This window comes from Aulonocara stuartgranti (assembly GCF_965226115.1).
Source record: "Aulonocara stuartgranti genome assembly, chromosome: 10".
Lineage (NCBI taxonomy): Eukaryota > Metazoa > Chordata > Actinopteri > Cichliformes > Cichlidae > Aulonocara > Aulonocara stuartgranti.
The window spans coordinates 6745923-6758713 of NC_138946.1; the positions used below are offsets into that span (position 1 = coordinate 6745923).

Below are 12791 nucleotides of genomic sequence, written 5' to 3' on the forward strand. Positions count from 1 at the left end.
AAATGATGCAATCAAAGGTGAGAAGAACAACTATGAGATGCAAAATGACCACAGAGTGGTTAAAAAAAATGACTGCTGGAGGATGTAAAACATATTCCTTTGAGTTAAGATGGTACTATTCTATACTTAGCTTCTCTGGATCATATTTATATTATGTTGTTCAATATCACTTGTGTCAATCAAATTACATCAACATAGTATTATAATTGTGTCCAGGCTGTCTACAGTTTCCTGGCTAATTCAGCACCTGTATATGTGTTCACTGTTATGAAAGTAGCATAATAATCTGATAGAGTAATAATATCTGTTATAGCTTTACCTTCCTAGCCGATAATCTACTCGGGTGTCAGATTAGAGCTGATCTGGAAGTGGGTTAATGCTGCAGAGCTGTCAGGTGAGCACCCGACCTTCGCCTCACAGGGTATTAACCTGCCGTAGCAGAGGTGAATGAAATGCCTGGAGGGTCACATGTGAAAACTTCTGGCCTCGGTGCTGCTGTGAGTATTTTCTGTATGTAACTCACCCACCTGCATCAACCACCTGCCCTCAGAGCGCACACTCCCCCTCTTCTGAAATGTTTACAGGGTTTTCTAACTACCCTGAGTGCAGTTTTATTTATTTATTTATTTATTTATTTATCTAATTTTAAAATACAAGCATTACTGACTTGATCGTCATTATGTCAGTGAAATTAACCATTTTACAGAAGAACATAGTGTGGCATCTGCTGTTATGTCAACACAGTATGGACAGAGTCTGCAATATCCAGGTCTGGTGTGTCATCTGCTCAATACATCACAGATTTTGGCCTCTAATCCTGCAGTATCACACATATCAGTCTGCCTCCTCTAAATGATCCCCATTCTGTTTTTAAGTCTCTATTTTCAGTCAGTGTCCTATTTATGTGGAAGGCAGTTTAAAGTGCTGATGAAATGCACAGGACGGCAAAAATTAATAAAAACAGACCAGTGCACATCAAGTTACATATAGAGAGACTGCTTTACAGGAAGTAGCAAGCAAATGCTAAAAAAAACCTCTTGCTCAAAACAACTGGGGAAAAAAACGAAGACACAAAGATCTGAAAAGTGGGCTCGAAAGTGGCCTGGGTTGGTGATCTTTTTAGACACTTTCTTATTCGAATGAATGGGGAAAAATTCTGAAGTATTTTGGGAATTTCACAACAACTCTGACAAATCGCTACCAAAAGTCACATCACAGTATTCCCAAATGGGCCCAAGAAATGATGTAAAATATGTGGGAGCTTTCTCAAAGCTGCGAGACGAGATTTTAGGCGGACGAAGAAGAAGAAGAAATTGGATAGGCTCACTTAATTTCAAAGTAAAACATTACTATGTGCAGTTCATTTCGATTAAAAATAGTCCAGGTGTCATAGGAGGAGCTGTAAAGTGAGGAGAGGCTGTGACAGTACTTTTGCTTTATGCAGGTGGAGCTGTATCTGAAATACTGCTGTTCACATAATTGTACAATTCTATCATCCACCCATCCGAGCATCCACTATACAGTTCAGTCACTTATCCCGTCTTCACTTTACTATTATGCATGTGCTGCTCTGCAGCCTGGTATCACCCGCCCTGTCCAAAAGCAGGTATGTGCAGAGAAGAGGAGGCTGTAATCCTTTAAGAGGATCAAGTCTGACTTCCAGGGGGAAGGGAAACAGGATCCACTAACTGTCCATAGTAGCCTGCACATGGCATATCTGTCATCTTGGCCGAGTGTGTCCATTAAAAAAAATGCTGAGCTGACAGAATTTTGATGGAGGCTTTATGGAGCGTAAACAGTGATGGAGGCTGAGGCTACCTCAGTGATGGAGTCCATATCTACAAGCATCCTGAACGTGAGGACGACTGAGAGGAGGAGGAGTTAAGGCAAACCACGGCATGACTGTTCTATTTCAGAATATGGACACGTACTTTGGTCAGCAATACCCAGCAGCCACAGGTGCATTATTGCATAAAATCATTTTAAATTAAGGTTGGTTTTGTTTCCAAATCTAGCTTCTTTAAAACCTGCTTGCTACCGATTGGTTAACACAGAGTTTACAGCACACTGTAATGTACCCGCAGATATGAAGAAATTTCAGCATTTTTATTAATGCACAAACTGACATTTTATATAATGCCAGGCATGTTTAGCTGTGTTGTCATTAGTTAGCAGCAGGTATGCCTTTGCTGCTTGGTGCCCACAAGTGTTTTTAAAAAGTGACGTTTTAAAGAAATTGACATTTGTTTTTGACAATAAGCAAGTCACAGTTTAAAGTCAAATTTTACCTTATTATGTCATCACTGTTTCAAATAAGCTTGTTTTCATTGGAGTAAATAACCCATTAACCCTACATGGACTCAGTATCCATCTACATGGTTAACCTAATATTGTATGTAAATATGTTCAAATATAAAATCAATGCATTACACTTTCAGTGACTTCTTCTTAGATCCAGTCTCATGTAAAAGACCTCAGATGTGTCTGTTCTTCCCAAACACACAGCCATGCCGATGCTGGAGGTCATCTGCAGCCTGATTGGCTGGCTGTGTCTCTACTTCTTGTTCGTCTGCACCTTCACCCAGCGGGGACCCGAGTGGAACTGTCGCCTGGTCACGTTGTCCCACGGCGTCCTCATAGTGCTGCTCACAGCCTACGTTGTTTTCGTAGACGGACCCTGGCCCTTCACGCATGCAGGTCAGTGGATCAATAGACATGTTACCAATGCAGTTACAAAGTATAGTTAGTAATTTAATTTAATTTAATTTAATTTAATTTAATTTAATTTAATTTAATTTAATTTAATTATGCTCTCTTTCTGGTCATGTGGTGATGTAAATTCAGACTGGTGCTAATTATAGCAGTCTACTGTCCTCACTGAGAGTTAACAGGATCAGCAGCATGGCGCTGATGTTCAGCATATTTTAAAATTTAATGAAAAGTAAAGTGTAAATCATTTTGGTGGGTAATGGAGGTGAAACACATTCACAGTCTGCATTAAATGAACCAATAAGTCAGGTAATTAATCACAGAGTGAAAGGATTAATGTAATCAGTCCATGAATGAATCAATATAAGCACAGTTTTAATTAGTTTGTGAATTAAAGACAGTGATTTAAAAAAAATGTACAAATGATTATGATTGAATTTAGGTCGGTATAATACATTTAAATAAAAGTACATAAAAATAGCTGTACCAGGATGGTACATGTGGTCTATATAGGGCAAAGGATGCTAAAGATGGAGGTACCAGGCAGGAGGTTAAGAGGAAAAGCACAGAGAAGATTCATGGATGTATTAGTGAGGGTTGGTGCAACAGAAGCTAGGGATTGGGTAACATGGAGGGAGATGATTCTCTGTGGTGGCCCTTAAATATCCAAAAGATGAAGACAGCAAAGAACCAAGCAGTCAAAAACCTGCAGGTACAGGTGTAATTTTCCAAAAAAGTGGGTTTTATGGTCCCGAAAAAGACACAGAAATATATCGAAACCACAAACAAATGTAAGTAGGTTATTGTAAGAAATACGTGGGCCCATAAAAAGAGGTCAATTAAACAGGATCCACTCAAAAATACTGCTAACCAAAAAACCCTGACTTATCCAAATGAGCACAAGTCAAACTATGATTTCATTCTCATAAGTATTAAGCCTCCAAACCTGAGATCTCTTGATACAGCTTTAAATATAAGGACTCTCAGTTTTATAGGCGACTTCATTATAAACCAGCTTTTTACAGTTTGCCTTTAAATGTGCAGCATACAGAGGTGCACGGTATGCTTTAAACACCTTCACGTTATTTCTCCAAGCACTAAATTTGCATTAAGAATTTTTTCATATAATAATAAAGAAAATATTAAATACAGATGACCTTCTTCTTATCATCACCCAGGTACAGAAAACACAGAGCTCCAGAGCTTCGCCCTGGCTGTGTGCCTCGGCTACTTCTTCTTCGACATGGGTTGGTGTGTATGCTACCACACGGAGGGCCCCGTCATGCTTGCACATCATGCTGCCAGTATCGCAGGCATCCTGCTGGCTTTGCTGATGGGAGTGTCAGGCTGTGAAACCTGCGGGGTCATCTTTGGCAGCGAGCTCACCAATCCCCTGCTGCAGACCCGCTGGTTCCTCCGCCAGGTGGGCCTGTACGACAGCCTGCTGGGCGACGCGGTGGACCTGCTTTTTATTTTACTGTTTGCCACTGTTCGCGTGGGAGTCGGCACGGTGATGTTCTACTGCGAGCTCACCTCTCCTAGGACTTCAATGATAATGAAGCTTGGTGGAGTGGTTATGTACGGGCTGGCATGGGTGTTCATGGTTGACATAGCCAGATTTGGCTACAAGAAAAGCAAGGCTAAGTATAAAAGGTGGATAGAGAACCACAAACTCAAAGACATGGACAGACAAAAGGTGGGTGGACATTCAGACAAGAGTGAATGAAAAGCTAACGTTCTGTCTAAGGGCTTCAAGAGCTCTAAAGGTGCTATGTACAGCATGAGAATAATAAAAGATTACTAAATATTTTTAATATGCTGTAATAGTATGAGTCCCCAGATAAAAGAGAAAAGTTATTGCTTATCATGAGCGCACTCTAACCTTGTTTTAAAATGCCATGGGTTGCTTCATAGCAAAAAGTTTAAGTTGTATTAGCAACAGTCAGCTTTAGTAGTCTAAATGTCTGATGTTTTTGCATGCTTATCCAAAAAGTACCAGCAAATTTATTGCGATGGAACAAAACATTCATAGCACAGAATCTCCTGGGGTATAATTACAGGAGGACAGAAGTTTAAAATGATAGCTACACTGTGGGACTCTATCCAGGGGTGCCTCCAGATTTTCTTCATAGGGGTGAACATATGGGGGCCACTAAAAATATAGGCTACTTGAAAAATATGGCAAAAACGAGAGAAAGAAATTTTTAATTTCCTGCTATTAAAATTGATATCACTGAAAATAGGTACATATCAAAACAAAATAAGATTTTGAAATCCATATTAAACCTATTTTTAACTGATTGATTGATTAACTGATTGATTGATTAACTGATTGATTGATTTACTGGAAATCTCAACCATCACTTTAATGATTCTCAGCACAGCTGAGCAGAAGCAGCTTAAGATTCATTGTCACAGAATCGAGTTAAGTTAACTTGTTCAGGAAAACAAGCAAGTGTTGGATCATGTAAGAGTGTGAGCTGTTGTCTGTCTCTGTGTTGGCCCTGAGATGCACCTGTGATCTGCTTGGTGGAAATCAAAAAGTATCAACCTATAAAGGACTGAATTCAAAGACACTCCTGAAATCAAAGTGAAGAAATTATACAGTAGGCTAGTCCTTTTTGCTTGTATGCATGTCGACAGCTTCGGGCCATGCTCCTAATGAGACGACGGATGGTGTGCTGGGAGATCTCCTCCCACATCAGGGCATCACTGAGCTCCTGGAACGTCTGAGGTGCAACCTGGGGGCATCAGATGGACCAGAATGTAATGGCCCCGAGGTGATCTGTTGGATTTATGTCAGGCGGCTTTTCAGTGATATCAATTCCTTTATCCTTCAGGAACTGCCTGCAAACCATGGCCACATGAGGCAGGGCATTGTTGTTTGGAGATATATCCATGGATGGATGCACAGCTATACCGCCACAGACCTTCATTGACCTACCAACAAACTGGCTGTGCAGACTGATGTTACAGGCAATATAATGTTTATATGCACAGAGCGCCAGTGATGGACCTGCCAATTCTGGTATTCTACGGCAAATGCCAGAATACCAGTGCCAGTGAGTGAGCACAGGGCCCACTCAAGCATGTTGGGCCCTCGGTCCACCCTCACCAAGTCTGTTTCTGATTGTTTGCTCAGAGATTTTTACACCGTTTCATAATGGAGTTATTGTTACTTGCTATTTGGAAAAAGTAGCAAATTATCCCGCTGCGTGAATATACGAGTGCTTTGTAGGACATCTCAGCTATTTTCCATTTTTACAAAATGTGTCAAACAGTTTGTTTTTTAACTACCATGCGTGCTTTGGAAATGTTCCTGGATGTAGAGTTCAGCTAAAGGAGGGCACTGGATCATGAATTACTGCTTAGTGACCAAAATCTAAGTTGTATTGTGTTTTTATTTTTTATTTTTTGAATTATTTAATAATAAAATGCTAATTTAATTGGTAATTCTGACATCTTTCACACATCCCAAGAACTTTTCAGGGACTGCACCTGTATAAAGAATGATAAAGTGTTTTAATAAAGTTTGAATAAGTGATTTAAGGTGTTCAGTTAGGTTGAGATCTGATGGCTGCAAAGAGCATATATAATTCACAGCTCAGTTTTATATTCATCAAACAGTTCTTTGACGCTCTTCCCTTTGGATCTCTCAGAATCTCTTCTAAGGGGACAACTGCACTGAAACCAGGCTTGATATCATAAGGTGGCACATTCACATTTTTTCCCTTTAATTTAGTCTGAATGAGTTTGAAACTTCTTTTTGTTTGAGCTTTGTTCCTTGGGACAACCTTTATAAAGTATAGATCTGATGCAGTACATTGTTTTGGGGAAGAAAAACATGCAATATAATGTGTGTTTTAATCAAGTTTCATTCAATACTGTAGATACATGTTTGCTATTAGATGTTTTCTGTTCTGTTAGCTTGTCGTTTCCACTGCTGTTCCATCATGTTAGTGTTTTCCTTTTTGTTTTTTGTGCGCATTTTGTCTTTTTCCCCCATCTCCATTGGGTTTTATTTAATGTCTGTTGTGTGTGTGTGTGTTTTTTTTTTAATTCTTTATTTTTGCTAGGCCACTGTAGATGACTATATACTAGACCAGAAATAGTAATAGTAAATTTCATTCACTAAAACTGAAGCACAAGCTTGTATATGAATGTGGTATATTATATTGCCTTCTCTGGTACAAAGAAAGGCCATATTATACTATATACATTTAATAAACATGCACCAAAACCATAAAAACTTAAGTTTCATAAGTCAGAGCACCTGTGAAAACTATCTACAGAGGCCAAGCCTGTTTTGTTTTTAGTTTTCTTTTCTATCAGGATAAAAACATGCATTTAAATGCCATGAAGTTATTATGTTGGGCATTTTAATATGGGAAGCGGCCTCTAGAGTCTGTCTTAAGTAGACATTCGATGAACTGTTTTCTGCACTTATTCGTTCTAAGCAGCATGAAGATGTGAAACTGTACTTTACAAGACTCAAAGACGGCCTCTATATTGATGCATTTAAATTGGTCAAATCCTGTAGAGTCCCACGTTAAGTCACCTAGCATTAACTGACAGGTTACTATTCCTTCCTTCTAGCTCTAAAAACACCCGATGATTAGACCCATAATTTAAAATCAGAGGTTTCATAATGGGTCCTTACAAACTCATGTTATACTCCTCTTGTATCCTCTATAGAGTGGATCTGATTGAGAAACCAGTCAAACGGTCTCCCGATACCATAGCAACCTGTCAATCACAAGACTGGTGCGTCCTAAACCCTGATTTATTAACCTAACAGGGAATACAAACTAAACATCATGTTCCATTGATGCACATGAAAACTGTTTACTCAATCAATCAGCAGTAGGGTCATTTTCACACAGACTTCTGTACAACAGGACTTCTTTTTGTAACCAGATGTACTGCCCCCTGCTGGCCATTTGAACAAAAACAAGTTTAAGGCACTTAAGCATTCGCTTCACTTTTCAGGGCAAAGTTTAGCTCTATTTTTAAGCACAGTCTGTTATCTCACTTCCCCATCAAGATCAAATAAAATTAAACAAAAATTTCCATTCATCTTTTCCTTAATTTTCACAAACAATGAGCTTCTTGTGTCATAAACATGTTAACAGAGTTAATAACAATGTAACAAAAAATATAACATTTACAATAACATTTATAAAATGGATTAATTCTCCTCTTTTTGAGCAGTTTGTGTTAAAGCATTACATGATAGCATGGTGTAAAACAAAAAGGTGCGAGTAAAAACACGAACAAAATTACTGACATGCAGTCATTGTACAATATACGCCTTTACCCTGAACGCAGTCCAAAGCAGTCATCGTTTTTGCCTGAACATATTTATCCACAAACCGGAGCCACGGCGCAGTCTTGTGGCCGGTGAATCTATTTTCAGCCCAACCTTAAAAGTGAAGCGCAGATGTCTGCGTGAATGTATTTTTATAGTTAAAAACACAGGTTGGACAAAACTGGTTTACTACATACACTTCAGCTAGTCAACCAAGCATCAACCAACCATCTGAAGAGTTTTTTGTCCATCTGCATTTTATTTTTGAATGATTTTTGTTTGTTTTTTGATTTACTGTTTATTTGATAGAAGGATAAAACTGATGGACTGCAGACTGGAGACATTATTTTTTTGTTTTGTTTGTTTTTTGCTACATTTAAGTGCTTCCGGTTGTTTAAAATCTGTGACTGTTTAAGTCAGCTGCTATACAGCACTGCATTGCTATGAAAAAAAATCATACAGAGACAATGGTAACTGGCAAGCGTATAGTAATTAAAGGAATACAGAAGATGATATTGGACATGCACATAATTAAAAAGGTTTTTTAATGCAATTTTTTCATTTTGTGAGAACAAATCAAATTATCTAGTAATTTATCTTGAGGCAATTAAACTTGTTTTCTAGTGAGATGAACAAGTTATACATTTAGTTATTGCGAGAAAATGAGCCTAGCTTTGCAGCTTTCTGTTCAAATCTTTAGTACATGGGCGTATCCAGATTGGTACGGGGTGTCACTGCCCTTCCCCACTTCAAAGAAGTTATTGTTACTTCCTGGTGTCATCGCACAATTCAGTCACACTGGAAACCTTACAATGTTCAGCGTTACTGGATGAGAGCATGGATAGGAGTGGTTCAATTCAATTCCTATACTGTTACACAGCAGTAAATAATTAAATTATACCAGTTGCAAAATTAAACATACACACTTCCCAATTTCCTGTTTGTTTGTTTGTTTGTTTGTTTTTTGTATGTTTGCCACACTTAAATATTTCAGATCATCGAACAAATTGAAATATAAGACAAAGATAACAACTAAACACAAAATTCAGTTTCTAAACAAAGTTGTTTATTATTAAGAGAGAAAACCAAATCAAAAGTGAATACCCTAAACCTATTAACTGGTTGGGCCACCCTTAGCAGCAACAACTGCAATCAAGCGTTTGCAGTAACTGGCAATGAGTCTTTTACAGAGCTGTAGAGGAATTTTAGTCCACTAATCTTTGCAGAATTCTTGTTTTTCACCCACTTATTGAGAGGCCTTTCCAGCATGAATCCACTTAAGGTCATTCCCCAGCATCTCAATTGGATTCGGGTCAGGACTTTGAATGGATGCCATTTTTGCCCAGTTTCTTTCTTATTGTTGAATCATGACCTCTGACATTAACTTAGATATGTGAAGCCTGCGGTTCTTTAATGTTGTTCACCACTGTTTTGTGGTATAATGGCTCCCACTGTGTTTCACTGGAGTCCCAAAGCCTTAGAAATGGCTTTCTTATCCCTCTCCAGACTGATAGATGTCAGTGACTTTGCTACTTAGCAGTTTCTTTAGATTGTAGCATGATGTGTTGCTTTTTGGGATCTTTTAGCCTGCGTCACTTTGTCAGACAGGTTTTATTTAAGTGATTCAACTGGTCTGTCAGTAATAAGGCCTGACTGTTTGGTGAAACTGAACTTAGCCACTTTTTCACACGCGACCAGGTAGGTTTGGAAAATTTTTCTCCCTTAATCAATGAAACCATCTTTTAAAAACAGTATTTTGTATTTACTCAGGTTATCTTTGTCTAATATAAAACTTTCTTTGATGATCTGAAACATTTCACTGTCAGAAATATGCAAAACACTCAGAAATAGGAAGAAGGGAAACACTTTTTCACACCACTGTATATAAATATAATGAATTATGATCCAGCAACACAGAATCATTTATTAGACTCAAAGGTCATACTACATAAGGAGTCATACTATTATGCAGAAACTTTTATTTCTTGTCTAATTGCCAACTTCTTTTGTAGGATTTATTTTACACTAAAGTCTGGATACTTGTTTTTCTGTGAAAACGGCTGTAATACAAAAAATATTTTTAACTCTTGCACACATGCATATAATTCTACTATAATATTAGTAATACTGTATTAGGGCACAGGACTGTGAATATGCTTGAAAAGTGTACCTACTGCTTTCTATGCCACTTCTTCTCACTGTATTAATTTTAATTGAATTTTTAGATTCCAGTTGGACTCATCAAGCCATGTTGTTGGTCACTCTGTGCCAGGCTGTTAAAAAAATAATTTAAAAGGTCCCTGTTGTCCTCTTATTATTACGATTAGCCCAGCTGAAGTAGCACATGTCACTTTAGTAATTCTGCCCATTTTTAACTTCATAAGTGGTCAAGATAGGCAGGGGCTATCGGGTATTCCTATAATCTTCACATAATAACAGGAAAACAAAATGCTTGTGAGATAAACCATCTTATTATCTCAAGAAATTACCCTTTAGTTTTCTTGAGACAAAAAGCTAAATCAACCTGCCATCATAAGAAACGGGGATTTTCACCTTTTTTCTTACTTAAGATGAGACGTTCATGTTAATGAATCAAATCGTAACTATAGAATGTATCCCACAGTCAGTGAGAAATTAAAACTTCTAAATCCGAGAGCATCGCAGCTGCAAAGTCAAAGTTAAACCCACATAAAGTTCAATATTAGCACTTATTTTATCAACTGAGCTAAAAGGAAGTCACACTGTTTTGTTTGCATCTGGTGTCACTTGTTAACAACCTACACATATAGTATCTAACACAATAAAAGGAAATTTACAACAAATTCATATTTAGCTTTTCTGATGCTCCAAAATCAGAATAATGAGAATCGTCTTGGTTTTCCTGAAATTATGTTAATGCAGCAAATACAAGCGTGATATACTGAGCGTAAAGTCCAGACCTGTCAAGTGTGCTAGCTTAGCTTAGCTAAGACTGAAAAGCAGGGAGGAAAACACACCTATCGCCAACTGTAAAGCCCACTGATTTTTTAATATCTTAGAATTTAAAATTAAAATAGAAAATATCCAGACAACCACTCGTCACTAGGGAACAATGTGACCGGTGTGATTGCTTTGGCCAATAGCAGACTGCCACAGCTGCCTGTAGTTTCCACGAAAGAGGCTGTTTCAAGTGAAATTCATCTTCAAAGTATCTGGTTTTTACTGCTGAGCAAGTAAGTCTATGAGTCTTTGTATAGAAATCACAGCATTAAACCTCCTTATTATATTTGTGCTTGTAATTGAAAAAATGATTCAGGGTGTAGATTTGTGAGATTCAGAGTTTTTGCTAGATATCTGATCCAAAGCAGACAATCACCTGCTTAACGTTTAATGCAAAGCTTGGCTAAAAACAGCATTAAATCCCTTCTGGGTAAATTTTATGGTGGGAGTGTTTTAACCTTCCATTTTGGCATTTTATTGGGCACTTGTATATTGACTCTATCTATTCTATTGCAGGTTTTTACACTGAGTTTTGAAGAGGAAAATCCTTCAGTACTGGTCACAGTCATAATGTCTCACTTCTTGTCTGCTGAACGTCTGTGTCGTCAGATGGTCGCTTAGCCTTTTTCCATTCATTATATCCAGTGTTTCAGATAATTTATGCAGTCAGTGATTATTATTATACTAAAAAGTGTCCATGAAAAACTCAGTGATATGTCTCTTCTGCTCCTGCTTTGTGAAAGACTTTATAGTGGAGTAATTCAGACTGCGACGATGACACCGTCCTTTGAAGTAGGAGATCAGACATTAATCCTTCAGTGGTAAAAGGTGGAGGAAGGTGAGCACGCAGCAACATGAAACTTGGCTCTGACAGCCGAGAGAGCAGGAAGCCTTTCGTCACTGAATCCCATCTGAAAAAATACCAGAAAGAGAGTTTGAAATACAAAACATTAAATTGAGCGTGAAGCTGATGAAAGTGAGATGACCGAGAGAATTCAAACACACCGTTGTTGTCATCCGAGTCTGTGGCTGTATCGCCGTGCGTTTGTTGCAGTTCGTTGTACTTCATCTCTATGTCCTGGAAGCAGATCATCGTTACAGCACAACTGACTGTGGCCCACAGATCAGACACAGATACAGTCAAACTGACAAAATGGGCTTAAATGCAGGAGTCAAAACAGGAATTTAGAAGAAAAAAAAAAGTTATCTTAACCTCCTACGACCCGAACTCTTTCATGGCATGCATTTGTTATTTTTCTTTGCTATTTGGGTTGATTGGGACCTAAAGAATGTAAAAACAAAGAATTACCAGATTTTTTGTTTTGTTTTTTTACCTAATTTTTGTTTTTGAGAAAAATTAGATCCACATATGAGGACATTTGTATCAAATTTTGATAGAACAGTGGCAGTATAATGTCCTCGTATGTGGATATCAGGCCCTTGTAGAGAAAAATTAAGTATTTTGGTCTAGACGTCCCAAAATGTGATGTCCACATATGTGGACGCCAGGTCCTAGGAGGTTAATGCAGAGATGGTGATTGCAATGAGACATTTTACCTGTAAATATTAAAGCACTAACCATTCAATAATTCCCAGAAAACTACATTTATATTTAAAATCAGTAGTTTATTGAATCACCTGACAATAAAAAATTATGTAATATTAATTTGCACATATGAGATTTAATTTGGATGATATTTGCTATATTCTGCATTTTTAAATGTATTGCTAAAAATTAAATTAATTCATTAATATTGTGCAACTTATTTAGGTTTTTCTGTATATATATTTTTCT

General features: G+C 37.8%; 2 protein-coding genes across 4 annotated transcripts in view; one reads left to right on the forward strand and one right to left on the reverse strand.

Annotated features, from left to right (window-relative positions):
* The first annotated feature begins 1665 nt into the window (after positions 1-1665).
* On the forward strand, positions 1666-8345 carry tlcd5b (TLC domain containing 5b). 3 transcript variants are annotated; one of them, XM_082547930.1, is made up of 3 exons: positions 1666-1992; positions 2506-2697; positions 3888-8345. In XM_082547930.1, the coding sequence occupies exons 2-3, from the start codon at positions 2508-2510 to the stop codon at positions 4433-4435; spliced, it is 738 nt and encodes a 245-aa protein (XP_082404056.1). In that variant the 5' UTR covers positions 1666-1992; positions 2506-2507; the 3' UTR covers positions 4436-8345. The 3 variants fall into 3 exon arrangements, with proteins under 3 accessions (XP_082404056.1, XP_082404054.1, XP_082404055.1); XM_082547928.1 differs by having other exon boundaries at positions 1666-1959; XM_082547929.1 differs by having other exon boundaries at positions 1666-1935.
* The window catches only part of arhgef12b (Rho guanine nucleotide exchange factor (GEF) 12b), a 47047-nt gene continuing 41785 nt past the window's right edge, over positions 7530-12791 (reverse strand). Inside the window, exons 35-36 of the mRNA XM_082547926.1 lie at positions 12002-12074; positions 7530-11907 (exon numbers count right to left, since the gene is read on the reverse strand). Of these exons, the coding sequence (XP_082404052.1) occupies positions 11894-11907; positions 12002-12074 (87 nt within the window). The 3' untranslated portion in view covers positions 7530-11893. The remainder of the gene's footprint in view (positions 11908-12001; positions 12075-12791) is intronic.